This window comes from Alligator sinensis, unplaced genomic scaffold (assembly GCF_000455745.1).
Source record: "Alligator sinensis unplaced genomic scaffold, ASM45574v1 scaffold1_1, whole genome shotgun sequence".
Taxonomy (NCBI): Eukaryota; Metazoa; Chordata; order Crocodylia; family Alligatoridae; genus Alligator; species Alligator sinensis.
The window spans coordinates 801,874-819,811 of NW_005842556.1; the positions used below are offsets into that span (position 1 = coordinate 801,874).

General features: G+C 43.5%; 1 protein-coding gene across 3 annotated transcripts in view; it reads left to right on the forward strand.

Annotated features, from left to right (window-relative positions):
• Positions 1-8,967: 8,967 nt before the first annotated feature.
• The window catches only part of LOC102378156 (olfactory receptor 1019-like), a 12,485-nt gene continuing 3,514 nt past the window's right edge, over positions 8,968-17,938 (forward strand). Inside the window, exons 1-2 of one of the 3 annotated variants that reach the window (XM_025213897.1) lie at positions 8,968-9,010; positions 16,005-16,936. In XM_025213897.1, the coding sequence (XP_025069682.1) occupies positions 8,968-9,010; positions 16,005-16,936 (975 nt within the window). Of the gene's footprint in view, positions 9,011-13,307; positions 13,324-16,004; positions 16,952-17,938 lie in introns of those variants that run through there. The other 2 variants (XM_006032237.2, XM_025213898.1) reach the window with 2 other exon arrangements.

Below are 17,938 nucleotides of genomic sequence, written 5' to 3' on the forward strand. Positions count from 1 at the left end.
AGGGGAATTGGTAAATCCCAGTAGAATGAACTCAGTCACTTGGGTTCTGTTTTCTGTTCCCATCCTTCTAGCACTTTTTCAATTAGTATGAAGATGGAATTCTAAATTACAGAAATAACCATTAAGTTATATATATTATGTATAACAGACAATGTCAAGGAAATGAGGTAGCTCAAGGTAAATGTGAAGCTTGGGTAAAAATATGACAATAATTTTGGAAAGAAAAAAAATCTTTCACTTTCTTACTTGCTCATATTCATCAAAACTGAATCAATCCACCTGAAACTTTATATCCAGAGAGTTGGCCCAGAGAAAACTGCTTTATCACATTTCTAGAACATCACATGTATGGCATTCACAAACAGTTGTTTAACCATTTGAATGTGTTTCAGGTGTGAGACATTTTTCAAAAAATATTGTTGAATCAATCTGTTGACCAAAGGACTACCCCCAAGACAAATGCATCTCACACCTCTTCCATGAGACTTGTTCCAGTCAAATCCAATATTTCTACAGTGTATAAACTTTCATTTAAGAGAAATAATAATTCTATAGCCCTTGGGGTTGTAAAGGAAATCTTTCTGAGTTACATCAAGTGTAATTGATGCCAAAACAATGCAGAGTTGCTCTTCTAATCCTGTTGAACTCTTGGAACCATATCTATAACGATTCTTTCCATGGAGCTTCAGCCTTTTTCTGGACATCTGTCTATTGTCATAATTAGAGGACTTACAGCACCTCTGCCCCCTTCACAGTTCCTCTAGGTGTACCCTCTTAGATGCTCTTTGATTTTGCTGATTCAAGGCTGGGATGAGGCAAGCTCAGGCTGGAACCTAATTCTTTGTGTTTTATCCATGCTTACCTAGAAGATTCATTTCATTTTAGCACCTATGGTAATTCCCTTCAGGAGCTTGTGACTGGTGCTGTATGTAGTTATCAGACAGCCCTGTTAAATCAAAGATTTACTGGTTTAAAAAGTAACAAAGCATCTGGGGGAAAAAATTTTAATGTATTTAAGCTTCTAGTGATGCAAACAGAAGTACAGAAAGTTGCTTTATTTCCATTGATGTGGGTTGGGTACCTATGCTCTCTTGAACTTTGTTATGATTTCTCCATGAATGAAAAATGGTCATACTCTTGAACATTTGCACAATCTAGGGAAAAATGAGTACTTCCTTAAAACATTTTTGCCATATAAAATATGAGATAAAGGTGTCTTGAATGAGAGCCTTGTAGAACATCCCTTTGTGCATTTTTAGAATATCAATTTGTCTCATATGCAAAAACACAATCTGGGTTGGTGAAGACAGTCAGGTTTCAGCCTAACACCACACAATACATTGTGGTGACCCAGGAAAACATACACTACTGTAACTTTCTACTCGATCAAGTTTTCATTGGCATGATTAAAATGTTTAGTAGGACAAAGGTTAATGAACTTTAGCATTTGCTCATTTGGTTCTCTTAAGGATGTTCAGCAGCTCAGTCTGACCTTTACAATGTGGAGTAGAAAGAATTTTTTCATGTCTACTGGCCAATAGTTGGGAAGTCTCTGAGCAGTCCATGGTCATCTTGCTACTACATTGACTGCGATAATGCAAAGACTTATTATAAATGCAAGTGTTCATGTATTTGTAGGAGGCAAGGTAGATTTTCACCTTATAGACTAAATCAGAGCTGTATAGCATAGGATTTTGTAAGCAGAAGTCTTCATTCATTAGATGCTATTCATAGTGTAAATATTATTGACAGTGAATTAATGTTTGCAAATCAAATTTAAATTATCTGACACACTGCACATCTAGTTTCATTTTCTGTTCACTGTTGTTTCCCTGTTTTGCTTGCAAAACGATGGGAAGTGTCACTAAAGCACTTCACCCAAATTCTTTTTGGTCCCAGAATGTAAATCTTACCTGGCATAGAAAAGAGCTCACTCCATCAATATCACACAGATGATGCCCAAGGCCCTATTGTGTAGTGTTTACTAAAGGTTTGGGGGCTTTAATTTGTAGACTTATTGTTGTTCCTCCCCTGCTTCTTGGATATAGATAAACCACCTGGGAGCCCCAAAGGAACAACAGTCTAGATGGTCCCTTTACACTATCTTATTGTTATAATAATATGCCCAGTTATAACGGCATCCATGTACATTCTGATCATTAAGACTATGGATATGCTCCATATTTTCCTTTCTTTAACAACAGAGCATGGCTGTGGTTAAGACACTGACCTCAGAAACCTTGGTTACTACTTCTTTACACTACTACAACTTTCTTCTGTGCCATTCCTGCAAAAATCATACACGGTGGCATTCTGGTTTTGTTTGTTTTTTTTCCCCCAGTCATCCAAGTGGCCTTTTTATTAAACTCTTCAGGGCAATTTTGGTACCTGCCTGTCTAGTAACTTTTTATTGCTGAATAAGTAGACCTGCATGCCTGGATAACCACATATGTGCACAGACTGGTAGCACCAAAATGTGACAGAAACTTCTTGTCTGTTCCCCCAAATCATTCCAAAGCTAGAACACCCACTTGTGAATCTGAAGGGCTTGGGTTCTAGGTCCCCTCACCTAGCAATTTTGAACCTGGGTCTCCCTGACTCCCAAACATACTATGCTAGTGACCACACTACAGGTCAGCCATTATCCACTCCTTCCATTGTTGCTTATGAAGGTAGCTCCCCAGGCAACCATGAAAAGAAGGTCTGTGGGAGGTAAATGAGGTCTGAAGTAAAGGAAGCAACCTAGACAGAGAGCATGTGGCTCAGTTAGTTATTTGTTAGCATGAAAGGGATAATGTTCCGGGATTCTAGCCAAGGGCCATACTCTAAGTGGGCCCAAAGCTTCCAGCCCCCTCTTCACCCACCCTTCCTGAATTACACTGCTTTCCATTCTTCTTTTTCCAAGGCTGATGTTAGCAGCTCACCTTCAAAAGAAATGCTGGAGAACATCTTGAGCAATAGGGGTGTACAAAGCAGGCCGTATTCGATATGGATTCAGATTTGGCCTGAATCAGGGACAGTGATTCGATTTGTTGATTTGGATCACTGTCCCCAATTCGATTCAGCTGAATCTGAAGACTTGATGATGATTTGGAGAATCAGTGATTCAGACATAGACACAGCTTTACATGTTTTTTCTACATACCTCGAGGTATCAGGCACGGTTTGTGAATGCTGCGATGCTGGGGCAGATGGAGTGTCGCACAGGAGCGCAGCCCCCTCCTCCCTACCCCACCCCCCGCAAGCTTGGTGGCAAACCTGGAAGTGGATCTGAAGCAGTTCTAGTCCACTTCTGTGTCCACCAGGAAGCGTGTGGGGGGGGGGCCTGTGTCCCCCCAGCTCGGCGATCAGCCACAGGGGGACCCTAAGTGCCCCCCCCAGACCCAGGAGGCACTAGTCACCAAGCTAGGAGGGCATGGGGGGGTGGCCCAGCACGCTCGCTGGGGACCTGTAAGTGCCTGGTCCACTTCCGGGTCTGCTGCCAAGCACACTGGAGAGCCCCCTGCACTCTTGTAGGACTTTCCATCCACCTCAGCATCGCAGCATTCATAAGTCGCCTGGTATCTTGAGATATGTAGAAAAAACATTTAAATCTGTGTCTATGTCTGAATCACCGAATCTCTCCGAATCTCTCCAAATCAATTCGAATGGTTCTGATTCAATTCAGAGAAATTAAAGGGTCTCCTGATTCAATTTGGATTCAGAGGTTCAGCCACTGAATCAGGCTGGATCTCTGCCAAATTGAATCACATACCGAAACTTCGCACACCCCTAATGAGTAACCCCTGGCCTGTTGTTGGTGTAGAGTGCTGTGATAGGAAGTGAAAAAGACCCTGGTTCAAGCCATACCTGCATGAAGGGGCCAAAACCCGTGGGCTCCAGCTTTCCACATGAGTGCACTAGCCATTGAACTATGGAGGGGGGGAGGGAGGGAAAGGAAACACCCATATCCTTGTTCTGCTTAGGAGGCTAAGTCCATGTAGTGAAAGAAGTTATAATTTAGAGATGCTCCCAAACAGGAGACTGTGGTACTTGGGAGTTGGGAATGGTCACTCAGGGTGCACCTAATATACCAAACCCACAACCCCAGAACCAGGCACAGGGAGCTGTCAAAGGAAGTTCCCACTTTTATATAGGGGATGCTGGGAATTAGGGTCTCAAGCCAACATCCTAGGGAAAAAGGAACAGGCACAAGAGAATAAATATTAACTTTAAGGCATATACATTTAGGATCCAAGTAACAGGTAATAAACAATGACCACCTGGTGAAATCACCCAAGAGCAGGTAACATGTCCTTGGACAAGTACTGTTCAATATCTTCATCAGCGATTTGGATGAAGCTGTTGAAAGCACCTCATCCAGATTCACAGATGAGACTAAACAATGGGGCATAGTAAACACACTGGAGGGCAGGAACCAAATTCAGGCAGATTTGGAAAGACTGGGGAAGTGGGCAGATCAGAATAGGATGCAGTTTAACAAGGATAAATGCAAGGTGTTGCACCTTGGGAGAAAGAATCTCCAACACACCTATAGACTGTGGGGTACCATTCTGAGTACCACAACAGTGCAAAGAGATCTCAGAGCCCTGGTTAACGCAAAATGAAAATGAGTTGTCAGTGTGATGAGTGAACAAGCAAAGCTAACTGCCCTCTTTCCTGCATCAGCAGGAGCATCATGAGTAGGTCTAGGGAAGTGATAATTCCCCTCTATACAGCATTGGTAAGGCCGCAGATGGAGTCCTGCATCCAGTTTTGGGCGCCGCACTTCAAGAGGGATGTGGATAACCTTGAGATGGTTCAGAGGACTACTCATATGGTTGAGGGCCATATGTAGTATGCAGGTTGGAAATGGCACCACGGGTACTGCACATGAGGTCAGTCCTGGTCTGGCCCACATATCAGCCCAGTGACCCACATCTGGCCCATGAGGCTGCATGAATTTGATACCCCTGCCATACATTGTGGTGGTACTTGAAAACACCTATTTTCAGACTGCTTTATTCAGATTGACTGAAAAACGAAACAATATCTGTCCCTTCCTCTTAGAAATCTTTACTTAACCAAGAGTAAAACTGAGTCTGTCTGGAGTATGCGCCTCTTAATTACAAACAGTGAACGTACTTCTGGGTTTCTTAAAGTCAAAGGCAAGAACCTTGTAACAGGAGATTTGCTTCCATCTAGAAAAAAAGAACACGTAAAAGACAAATGAGAAATTTACCATTGATACATGTCATATTGCTTCCCCTCCTCATGCATCTCCAAAAGCACAAGTTCACTGAAGCTTCAGTAGAGATAATTTAAATTATTGCTGCCTTTATTCAGCACTTAGACACATGCTGGGTGAATGACAGCTATACAAAGGAATGCTGATTTACTAGCTAAGGCACTGTTTGGAGGGAGAGCCAAGATAAAGAAATTGTAGAGTCATCATTTTATTGGTTTGTTTCCCAGTGTGGATATTTTTATTTCAAACATCAGTGCTTTTGTTTGGTTTAGCTTATCCTCAAAACTAAAAAAAGCGCCAAAAAACAAACCCCAAACAAGTATTGTGATTGACCACTTCCAAGTGAAAGGTTTTTCATTTATTTCAGAACAAGCAAAAATAAGCAAATTCATGCTCCCCCATCAAATACGCTAAAATTCGAATTAATTTAATTCCCCCATCAAATACTCTGAAATTCTAATTAAATTAATTTAATTCTAATTAATTAAAATACACTTTCTAGATTATTTTTTCTCCTTTTTTCAAGCCACTACATTTACATACCACTTGTGGCACATTTTGCCTTTTTCTCTCTCTCATTTTTTCAGTAACACCCATGCTGATCAGAATAAATAAGACCATAAACAAACTCGCCCCACTCAAATGGAAAGAGCTATTTCCTTCCTATCCAGGCAAAAATATAAAGTAAAGATGCAAATTGTAAAGTGGTCTAGGACATTCATGCTAATTTGGAGAGGAAGGCTGGGGCCATAGCCCATGATATGGGAGTCCCAAGATCTGAGATACTATAAGTCTATGTTAATAGGGACAATGTAGCTGAGAGAGAGATATAGGCTTCACTGGACCATTCAGGCATGGAAATGACAGAAGAGTAGATGCTCCCTGAGAGTCTTCTTTAGGCTGTGCAAAAGAGAGATTAATAGCAAGAGGTCTTTTGCTCTTGTGCTGGTGCATATGAACAAAGGCTGTTTCCTTGCTATCCAAGGAATATGGACATTTCTAGATAAAAATCAACACTTTGAATTGCATCAGGAAGCAGATTGGAAAAGAGTGCTGTCTTTGAAGAATGGGCATAATGTGGTCCCCATGATTTTCTCCACTCTAAAAAGACAACTGGATTCCTTAATAACTAAAGCTTCTGGGTTTTCCTCAGCATAACAGTGATCTAGAGTGGAGGAAACCAAGGCACTGAAAACCGGCAAAGAAAACCTTAGAGAAGATGTAGATGATGCTATATTTAAATGTGAGAGGTGAAGAAAGATTTTCATCTCATGGCTTCTGAAAGCAATGATATAACTTATGTGTGGGTTGAAAACATCTTTCCATCCTCAGTTCAAAAACATTATGCTTGCACAGCCAGGCTTTGTATTATGAAACATGACCCTGGGGACAGAATCTTTGAAACATCTCAAGAGTCCTGTGTTTTAAATCAAACTCAGAGGAGATCATTAAAATGTATGAAGACATACATCCATGGATGAGGGATGATGTGTCCTTTTCCATGCTGCATAAACACTCATCTTTCTAAACTCATTAATTTTTGTTCAGTAAGAGCCTGTAAAGAAGGAACACACTTCATAATTCTGATCTCTGTGTGTTTAAGAGTCATGACCCAAACATGGTCCTTTTCCATATCAATTGCCTCTTATGTTTCCATAGAATCAACAGTCCTCAATTTAGGTCACTGCAATTTTTTTTAAAAACTTTAATGCACTTTTGAGAGAGAGAATTCAAAGTAGCAATAGGCCTATGTTATCCCAGATATGTCAATACTTCCAACAACTTGTACCCTATGGTATGAGCCCCTTCTCCTTTCTTGTCAGCCATCCTACATCACTTACATCAACTAAACACGATGAGAGCCAGAGACCCCCCAGCAGCTCCCCCACCCCCCTGCCTCTGTTTGTCTGAGCCAGCCAGCCACCAGCACATCAGGTCTTCTCTCCCAGCCATTCCCTCCCCTGTGCCCACCATCCTCAGAGAACACCAGAGACCTGAGCACAGCTGTTCTGTCCTGCACCTGCATCTGCCTGAGACAGGGGGAAAGCAAGGGTCACCCTGAAGCCCCCAACCTGAGATGGGGCCACAGGGGCTCAGGGGCAAAGATAGGGATCACAAAACCCACCTTTCCCCACCACTGCTGGCCACCTGTGCCAGCATGATCCCTGCCAACAGTTCGCCAACACCACTGCCTGACCAAATTCCACATTAATTATGCATGTGATATTCAAGATGTTTACATATGTATTTATTTATTTACTTCTTTTATTTTATTCTTTGGCTTTTTCCCTTCAGATGAAAATGTACACACACACACACACACACATTTCACTTGAAATAAAAATGTTTTCTTTTCGAATAAAAGGAGACCAAGGAGGCCTTCAGAGGAAGTGCCTCAGCCCCTATCCCTGCATGCCTGTCCACCTCCCAGCTTCATGCTTGTGCCCCCGCAGCCCACTCTCCCACCCCACACTCACTCAGAGCAGGGATGGAGGCCAGGTATCCAAAGTCCTAGTCATGCCTCTGCTCACCAGCTGTCTAGTGGCAAGTAACAGTTGTACAGGTCAGAGACAGCATTCAGTCTTAACATCTGACTGCTTGGGGCAGGTTCTAATTTTAACGCCAAAGGTTCTAACAACACCTTTATTGTGGAGCAAGAGACGAGTCTCTGCAGTCATTCAGCGCAAGTAACTAGCTGGCTGCTCCTTAACTGAGGGACCATCTCCCAATTTCCAACTCTCTACACATTATAACTTTTATCACTACATCTTCCCTCTTAATAACTACAAAAATCAAGTAACAGAAAACCCCATCAGCACCAATCTACAGAAGGGAGGTTACTGGTACAGCAGGAGTAAGTCTTTACCCCACGCTTCCCTCTTCCCCCTTTCTGCAGCTCCTTAGCAAGTGTTCATGAGATTCTGGGCTAGGAACAGAAGTTACAAAAACTGGTTGAAGTGATCGGAAACTGGTTTAAACCTGTAACAGAACAGAAGTTCACTACACATAAACCACTTTCAAATTGACCAAAACTGTTTTAAGATAAACCTGGTGGGATGTAGTTTCACATTTAACTAATTTAGGTCAAACCAGTTTAGGAACTTCTGTCCCAGATCACTCCCATAGGAAGGCCATGTCTCCTCCTTCAAGGATTCAAGAACCGTGGACCTGCAGCCCTCAGTGACATCTGGGACTCAGCCTCCCCCTCCCTCCAAGGCTGCCCCATTCACCTGCAGCAGGACCCATGCCAGGAAAGGTCCATGGGGAGCAGAAGAGCTCCCCCAGTGCATCCCAGCAAGGGCATGAACAAGCTGGGGTCACCCAGCTCTGCTGTCAGAAACCGCCCCAGTGACCACCTGCCCCAACAGGCTGGTACACTGCACTTGGCTGGTGTGTTGCACTCCACTTCCCATTCTGACTGTCCTGGACCCATTTGGGGGCCTGCATCTATGGGGCTAGAGCCAGCAGTCCAGACTTGTGTGCATGGATGCCTTTTCTTGGCACTGTGACTCTCAGCTGTGCTGCACCACAGGGTGTTTCTTCCAAACAGCAGGTGGCAGTAAAGCAAGCAAGATGATTACAGAATTCAATACCAATTCCAGCCCCAGCCGGGTCACAAGGAGAACAGTGTGTCTAGCTGATACATGAGCGCAACCTTGTGCTTCTTTGTTTGACTGTCAGACATCAGCAGTCTTTGAGGTTGAGGGCCAATGCCAAACCCTGTCTGTAGGGTGAGTGGGATGGGCCAGTGGTGTCCCCTCTGCCCATGTCAGCCTCCAGATCACCCTGCTGCTCTGAAAATTCCTCCTTTTGTATTCTTTTCCTCCTGATGACTCTTCATTTCCTGGTACTGTTGATTGGGTTGCCTGTGGTCATTATACTGTTCATGTTCTTTTCTGTCAGCATATCCCTTTTCTGCTCAAATATATTACATTCATTCATCATAATTTGGTCATTCACTGGTGTCTTAATTTGGACATATCTTGCCTCCTAATTTTCTTGTTCCACCAAAACCAGAAATACCACATTTGCAGCCGGTCACTGTGACCTAATGCCAATGCTGCAGATTCTCTTATCTTTGTTATTGAATACTGTGGTACGTTTTCAGTTTCCCCAGCCTGTTTTTTCTGCTAGCTTCCCACAGGAAGGCTGAGAACATGAAACTTTGTCACAAACAGACTTTTAGAAACCAATTAACTCTTGCCATTCTCCTGGATCATTGTTCTAATGCAGTAACTACTCTACCTGCAAGCCAATTCCTAAAAGCAAATTTATGAATATCATTTTCTAGCTGTCAGTTCTCACACAGGAACCTTTCCATCACATGTGTCCTTTTCCTGGACTGGGAGGGAGGGAAGGAGGTCTTGATTTTTTTGGCAAGGGGGATTTTTTCTTGTTTCTGCAATGGTTCTTAGACATAGCAGCATGGTAGCTCCTGTACCTGATCAAGGGGTGTGGTGTGAAAAAAACTGATGTTTTGCCTTTTGCCTGCTGAGGTCAATAAATGCTCTTGATGCCTTTCCATGAGTTCCCTTGACAGGGAGGGGGAGTTGTTTATGCACAAGTGCTCAGGGTACCTGTGCTTAAACTTGAATTTTCCATGGAGTTCAGCATGGTCCTAACAGAAATGGCAGGAACATATGAATTACACAAATTTATGATCCCATTGAATGGGACATGCTCTCTTAAGTGCTCAAGAGCAACCAGGGGGAGGGGGGAAAGTGCCTTGACAGGTTCCAGGCTTCAGCAGGGGAGTGGAGGAGAGGGGAGGGAAGGGGAGAGAAGGGGTGGGGGGAAAGCAGGTAATTCACTTTCTCCTTATGCCCCACTATTCCCACCCCCCACACACACACATTTGAGATCTGATTATTGTAATTCCAGGTGTAGGAATCCTCATGTCCGGGCAGATGTAGCTGAATTCTAATGCTCTTGTAAGAGAGCTGAATATTTATTTCAGGCTTTTCAGAGTTCTCCATGATCAAATTGCCTATATTGGGGCTGCCTAATTTCTGAGTAGCTGCCCAGATCTAGGGGACCACATATCACACGCTGCCTGGGCTTCTGCTATACAGGCCATGTACTGGACTGTATAGCCGTCTTCATAATGCACATCATGCCTGCTGCACCATACCAGCATACCCATGCTGCAGGATATCAGCCTTCACAGCATTGCTACCTGTATATAGCTGCCTAAAACAGCACTTCCACACATAAAAAAAATGCTTTTTACACCCACAAAGGAAAGCAAAATTCCACCCATGGGTCAAATAAGCTATTACTCACTTTGGGATTTTATGTGACCATGAATCTAGATCCACATGGATGGAAACAAATCAATCTGTACCACCTACAACATGACTCTTGATGTGTTGATCAAAAAACTGTATAGATCAGCACTTAGGGTAGGTCCAGATGAGTGTGCATACCTATGATGCCTCAAACCTATTTGAGGTGCTGCAAACTGCACATGGTGCATGTGCAACTGTGCTCTGCACTGCAAATTGGCAGCATGGCACCAAAATTTGATACCAGGAACTCCTGGTATTTTTTTTTCTTCTTTCTTTTTTGTCTCCGTTTTCTTGACACTGGGAACTTCCAGCATCAACAACAACAACAAAAACCTTTGGCAAAAAAAAGGGGCATGGTGCACACTTCAGGAGCATGTGCCAGAGCAACTGGAGGTTAAGTCATCCAGGGAAATGCTCCAGCTGCCAAACAGAGCATCTCCCTTCCTCTAGGTCCACCCCAGCTCCTCCAGCATACCAGGAGCTAGAATAAGCAGGGAAACCCCTTAATAAGATCTTCATTCTCTGAGCTCTTTCCATCATTTTCTTTCCTCTGTTCTATTCTTCATGTCCTTGATTATTGCAGAGTTTCCCTCCATCGTTTGGAGTACTGTCCTGCCGCCAGGTGCCTTTCTTTGGAGTGAATTCACTCTACTGCTGGTGCCTGCTTGTTACAAGTGGGTCTTGGGCAACCACGTCTTTGGCCACTCAGGGATTAAGGTGCCAACTAGGGTCAGGAGGAGCAAGAGAAATCTGGAGACATGATGAGTGAGGAAACCAAGACATCATTCTGAGTGGGGGGTCTAGGAACAAACTGAGTTAGAAATTGTTCTTTAAGGCTGAAGACTAGCATCACCTGACACTCTTCTGAGCTGCAGCCTGCTCTTTCATCCACCTTTATTGCCCCTACCTATTGTTCAGCAGCCGCCCCTTTGCTTAATAATGCCAGGGTGGATGATTGTGTGGAGGTTGAGGGTTGAGGCATGGTTGGCTGGGTGGAGGGCGTAGACCTGAGACACCTGGGGGAGGCCAGTGGAGCAGAAGATGCAGTTGTGGAGGGATCTAGGGAGGTAGGGCTTGTTCATGGGGGAATTTCTCAGGAATGGGGGGAGTTGAGTTGTTTGAATCAAATGAGCTTTAAGGGAACATCGGTTGAAGTTGGTGCTGGCCTCTAGAGCACCAACACTCCTTGGTGGATGGGTGGCTGTGGAGGTAGTGAGCTCTGGGAAAAGGGAAGGGGAAGAAGGAGCTGTGAGGCAGACACCTGGGAGCCAGATGGGACAGGCTTGGTAGTCATGCTGGGCTCCTGGGAGGTGGGTGTAGTACATGTTAGGGTGCTGCTGGGCCCCTGGGAACTTGGGAGGGAGGCAAAACAATAGGGTCTGGATGCCTTGAATGGCCTGTAAGAGCTGAGGAGCCATTGTGGACTGGAGATCACCACAAAAACTTGCTTGGCTCCTGGGAGGGTCCCTGGTCCACTTCCAACTCCTCTTTCTCCTCCTCTTATCTCAGCAGAGCCTCAGGTTGCATTTCACTGTAGTAAGAACAGATGTGATTGCTTGGAGAAGGATGGAAAACAATTGACGTGAGTGCCTGAAATCCTTAATCAGAGGTGGTAGGTATTAAAAGAGGTACATCATTCTAAGGAATACAACACAGTGCAACAGAACATTTGGGATTTATTCCAGAACATTTTGAGATGGATAAAAATAGAATTAATGACTGTAGTAGATAGGAAAGCATGTAGGATGGCATGAGCAAACCTGAAACAGTAGATGTGTAGCTGTAACTAAATATGTTTATTATTCAATAAATAGTAAATGTTCATGGCACCAAATGGGATGAATCAAGAGGAAACTTTGCAAAATAGTAGAACCAAAACCTGACAGAAAGCACATAGAAAAGTATGTGGAAATGTAATTATGGAGAGCATTAATCAGCAAATGGTAAGGTGTGATGGATGTATGCTTGATGTAAACCATTTATCTAATAATGTATAAAAAGAATAAAATAGAAACATTCAGTAAAAGCTGTGTTAACTGACCTTTTACTAAATGGAATACTCTACTATCTGATGTGCACATCTTGTGGGGGTGGGACAGGGTCGGAAGGCAGCAGCTCCCCTCTGCAGGTTGCACAGGGATCGCCAAGCCGGCCAGACATGGAGGAGGAGGCAGGAGTTTGCACGCAGTGGTGGCTGCCACCGCCATCCACCACCCAGTGCTGCCACCCCTGCATTAATTCTGATAACCAGTATTTTTTGATAGCCAGAACCCTTCTTACTCCATTCATGCTGGGTAATACAGGTTTTACTGTACTCTGTACTTGCCTTTAATTCTGCACTGCTTCTGCTGTCAGTCATCCTGAACCCCTGGCTGATAGGATGAATAAAGATTACACTCAGGGCCTTGTTTCATGTTGCACTTTTCATGAGCAGCTCAAATGTTGGTAAGAGCTAGTGCTAGCCTAGCTCAAGTTTGGTGCATTCGCACATTAAAGCCAGGTATACTAGTCTGCAAGAAAATTTCACTCAGCTCAAAGTGCAATCATTTGAGAAAAATGTAATTGAATGCAATGGTGCTGATCCCTTCCTAAGGCAAGTTGGTATACAGCAACTGAAATCATTAGAGCTTGAACAATTTACAGGAGCTGAAACTGTGGTACATGGAGCTAAAGGAGATCAGTATATTTATATTTCAGTCAAGTCTTAGATTAGCAGTAGCTGAATAAATGAGAGGACTGGTAATTGCATGTGGATTTATGAAATGAATAGCAGTCTCCAGCTTCATCTTTAGATGTGGGTCCTGGAGAGTAGAAGTGGCAGACACACATCATTTGAGAAAGGGAATATTTGTGTAAATTAATTCATCCTGTACCTATAACTGTTCTGGGGGAGAATTCTGGAGTCCAGAGACCCTGTAGGGCTGCAAAGTTTCATTAGTGCTAATTTGCAATCTATAAATGAGGTAATATGTTTTCATGGATGCTTCTCCAAACATCTGAGATTTACAGCTTAGAAGTCCTTTGGGAATGTGATTCTCTGGTGATCCTGTACTGTACACAAGTGCTACAAGTATTACATCATCCTCCAAGTTGGGGTTCCAAGCTAAATAAATACTATCCCTTTGAACAACTAAACAGAGACAACACGGCATAGGCTGTGTAGTGCTAAAAACATCTGACAGATGAGGAGGAGGGAGCAATCATTCATACCATGATCTCCAGGTAAGAAGTAGTCTCAAGGAATGCCAGATGAGAGCAGCAGAGCTTAGTTCAAGAGCTGAAATTGGGTAAAATCTAGGATGTGATGAAAAAATTAAAATCAGAACCATTTTTTGAGTAAAACTGGGATCTGACACAAAGCTGAGAACTGAGTTTCCTCAGAGCTCAGGTTGATCCAGTACTGAGCAGGGAAAGTACGCTTGTCTCTGGATCATCTTGAGTTGCAAAAATATGTATCCATAAGGCAAAATTCTGAGATATAAAAAAGGATTATGTAGTTTTGTTAGAAGTGAAACATTTCACAGGCATGTACAGACTTCAGCATTTTTTACATGAAAGCCATATCAGAATAAGACATACAAAAAACTAGAACTCTTGGTTCCAAAGTGATACCTTTTATTAGACGAACTGGGAAATGACAAGAAAATTGTCCTTTTCTGCAAGCTTTCAGGATCGAAGTCCCTTTGTCAGGCTCTGGGAAAAGTATCATATCAGAAATAAGCATTTTTGCTTACCTCCAATTTAGATAATATTCCAAATGATTGCAGACTTTGTACTGCAATTTATGGATAGGAGATGAAAAAGCTACAGAAGAGGCAAACAAGGATAACTCTGTGAACCATGATACTTTACAGAAGTTGTCAGAAGGTGACATCTGAAATTAAAGGCTGAGCTCTTAACAGGTGTATAATAGTGTAAGTAATTTAAAATAATATCAGCTATGGATCTGGCCTCTATCACCTAGAGAGAAGGCCATGGCAGAAGCGCTCATGGATTCTAACAGACCTGCAAATTATTGGAAATACCTTGTCACAAGGACACACAAAAGGAAAGGACCTAGAGAAAGAGAGAGAGGTGTCTTAGGCAGGGGTCGGCAATGTCCTCTGACAGGAGGCTGAAGAGGGTCAGCTCAGATCAGCGAGGGTTAGGCAATATTCACCACCACCACTTCTCTCTTCCACCCAGCTGAAGCACAGTGTGGCAAATGCCCATTCCACCAAACTGCAGCCAGTGTGAGCAAATCTTCATCTCCAGCAAAGCCCTGGGCTCTCAACTGAGGTGTGGTGAAGACCAAGGAGAACCCCCTACTGATGAATGCTGCCAGAGCCACAGCTCCATGATCGGGATCCAAAGGTTCTGTGATCCACATCCAGCTCACAGGCCATAGGTTGCCAAGCTCTGGCTTAGGGGATGAGATCACAGCCTGGTACTTATTTACACTTTAAGAGATATGAGGACATGATAAGCCAAAATATTGGGAGGAAATGCCCCACTAAGATATTGAACATTGGTGTAGGCTTGTTAAGGGGTCATTGTCCTTACTGAGATGCTGGAGTAGATGAAAGCAGGTGTCAGTGCAGTGAAGCCAGGGTGGACTCCTGTCACAGAAACAGGTGAGTTGAGGAGTCAGCTTTGACCTCACAGCAATGGATTCTTTGCTGTCATTAAATTCCTGTTTCTGCATTCCAGAAGTAGAGAAGGGAATGTGAGGCACAACCACTGAGTCACCTGAAACCACCTGAAGCCAGAGTAAGTGTTGCCTAATCATCAATTTCCAACAGAGAAGTGGTGAAAAAACATATTTTCTAATGTGTAAATATGCAAAGTGCCACCAAAGTCTGAAATATTTTTTAGGGGGTTAGGTTATTTAGGTTATTTATTTATAAATCTGAAATGCTTATTTTCAGAGTATTCAGTAATGTAGTTTTTTATACCTACAAAAACAGCTAATCTCTTAGTTTCTACATAAATATTATGTGCATATGTATGTGTGAGAGAGACTACCTTTCTTTAGTGGTTTGACCACATGAAGGGTAACAAACAGCCTACAATGGATATCAGCCATTTAAAGCTACTCCTTTAGCTTCACTGTCAGGCACCTTTGATTTTTGGCTTTGATGACTCACTAGACAGTTTCACTGCCACGGTTTTTTTACCTTCCTTACCTAGGACCAAAGTCCCCATATTCAGCTGAAGGAACGAACCTCTGTGTTACCTTTTACTGAGAGAGGAACTGTTCCTGAAACACTACTTTTCCTGGACATCTTTTTGCAAAGGGGCATGTCAGTGAGGTTCAGAGAAGAAGCACAAGTCACTGGTAAGGAACTGAACACTGTCTGTTTGGCTGTCGTGCTTCAGTGAGCCTTCCCAAAGCAAAGATTCCTCTCGTCCTGCCAGCAGCTCCAAGTAGTGTCCCACAGTGTGGAGATTTCTGCTTTGCATTCCTGTTATTCAAGCTGCACAGCTTACCTTCTACTTCACCAGGCAGGAGAGGAGGATGGCCAAAGGAAACCATACATCAGTGTCAGAGTTTGTTTTCCTGGGCTTCACAGATGATCCACAGCTGCAGCTGGTTCTTTTTGTGGTCTTCCTGGTGATCTACCTGATAAACCTGTTGGGGAACCTGGGCATGATCTTCCTGATCATCTTTGACTCGCAGCTCCACACACCCATGTATTTCTTCCTCAGCCACCTCTCCCTGGTGGACCTAGGCTACTCGACTGCCATCGCCCCCCGGATGCTGTCTGACTTCCTACACCAGCACAAGGTCATCTCCTTTGCTGGCTGTGCCACACAGTTCGCATTTTTTGTGGGCTTTGTAGATGCTGAGTGCTACGTCCTGGCTTCCATGGCCTATGATCGCTATGTGGCCATCTGCCGCCCCCTCCACTATGCCACACTCATGTCAAAACGGGTCTGTGGGGTGCTTGTTGCTGGCTCCTACCTGGCTGGCCTAGTCAGCTTGGCGGCCCACACTAGCCTCACATTCAGCTTGAGCTACTGTGGTTCTAATATCATCAACCATTTCTTCTGTGAGATCCCGCCCCTCCTGGCTCTCTCCTGCTCTGACACCTATGTCAGTGAGATCCTGCTCTTCAGTCTCTGTGGTTTCATTGAATTCAGCACCATCCTCATCATCCTTATTTCCTACTTGTTCATCTTTGACTCCATCTTGAGAATCCGCTCTGCCGCAGGGAGGAAAAAAGCCTTCTCCACCTGTGCCTCCCACCTGATAGGAGTGACGCTTTTCTATGGGACAGTTATGTTTATGTATCTGAGACCAACATCCAGCTACTCCCTGGACCAAGACAAATGGGCCTCAGTGTTCTATACTGTGGTAATTCCCATGCTGAACCCCCTAATCTACAGCTTGAGGAACAAGGATGTTAAAGCAGCATTCAAAAAACTTATTAACAGGAAAGTATTATCCCAATAAAATGTCCCCATGGAAGTGGCTATATAACAGGAATAGCAAATAGCAATAACAGCAGCAGAGGAGTTTACATTGCCCTACCACGTAAAGTCATGTACTCTCCTAGTCAATGCAATTCTTAGTCTGCTTGCAGTTTAATGCTCGCTCAAATCAAATGTATTATAGGAGGCATGATGTCGAATTTGATGTTGGCCTTTTGGGGGAGAGTAAAATATAAACCCTTTGGGAAGAATGTGTATGAATTCCACATGTTTGTGCATATGCTTGTATGGTTATGTTGTGAGCATGTTGTAGACATTTTCATTCTCATCTGTGAACACTTGGGGAGGGACATGTAACTGTTCTCTCTATTGGCAATTATTGGTCTGAGCAAAAATATCAACATCTTGCTACACTGTAGCACTATTTCTCAAAGTTATTTTCCTCAAACTTCTTACCAAAACAAAGCACTGTATTAGAGACACTAATTTAGCAAGTCAGACATCTCCCAAATGAGCTAAGCACCTCATTGGAGGTGATGTAGCTGACATCACACCCAGCTATGCTTTCTCCCTCTGGTCCACAGGAGCAAGTACACAATTACATCTCTGTTGACTGGGAGAGACCTTCTGCTAAAGTTTTGTAGGGGGCTCCAACTCACATCTCTGGAAAGATAACATGGCCCCCCGACCAGGTCTGTCAACATCCCAAGTTATGAAGCAAAGCGAGAAAACCCTTTTCCTCTACATTCTGCTGGGGGCTAAAGATGTGGCCCAGCGTGTGGGTGTATGTTTGAGTGCTTACATGTTCTGTACAATGTGTATGGATCCCCTTTCCCTTGTAATATCACTCTGATAAATATCACTGAAATCAAATGTGCCTTACACATTATGGATGATTGGACATTTTCTGTTGAAACACTTTTCAATGGGAAAAAGAAGACATTTTCAATTAAAGTGAAATTAAAGTATCTATCTTCCTGGGCAAATTGTGACCATTGCAGGTTTCTTC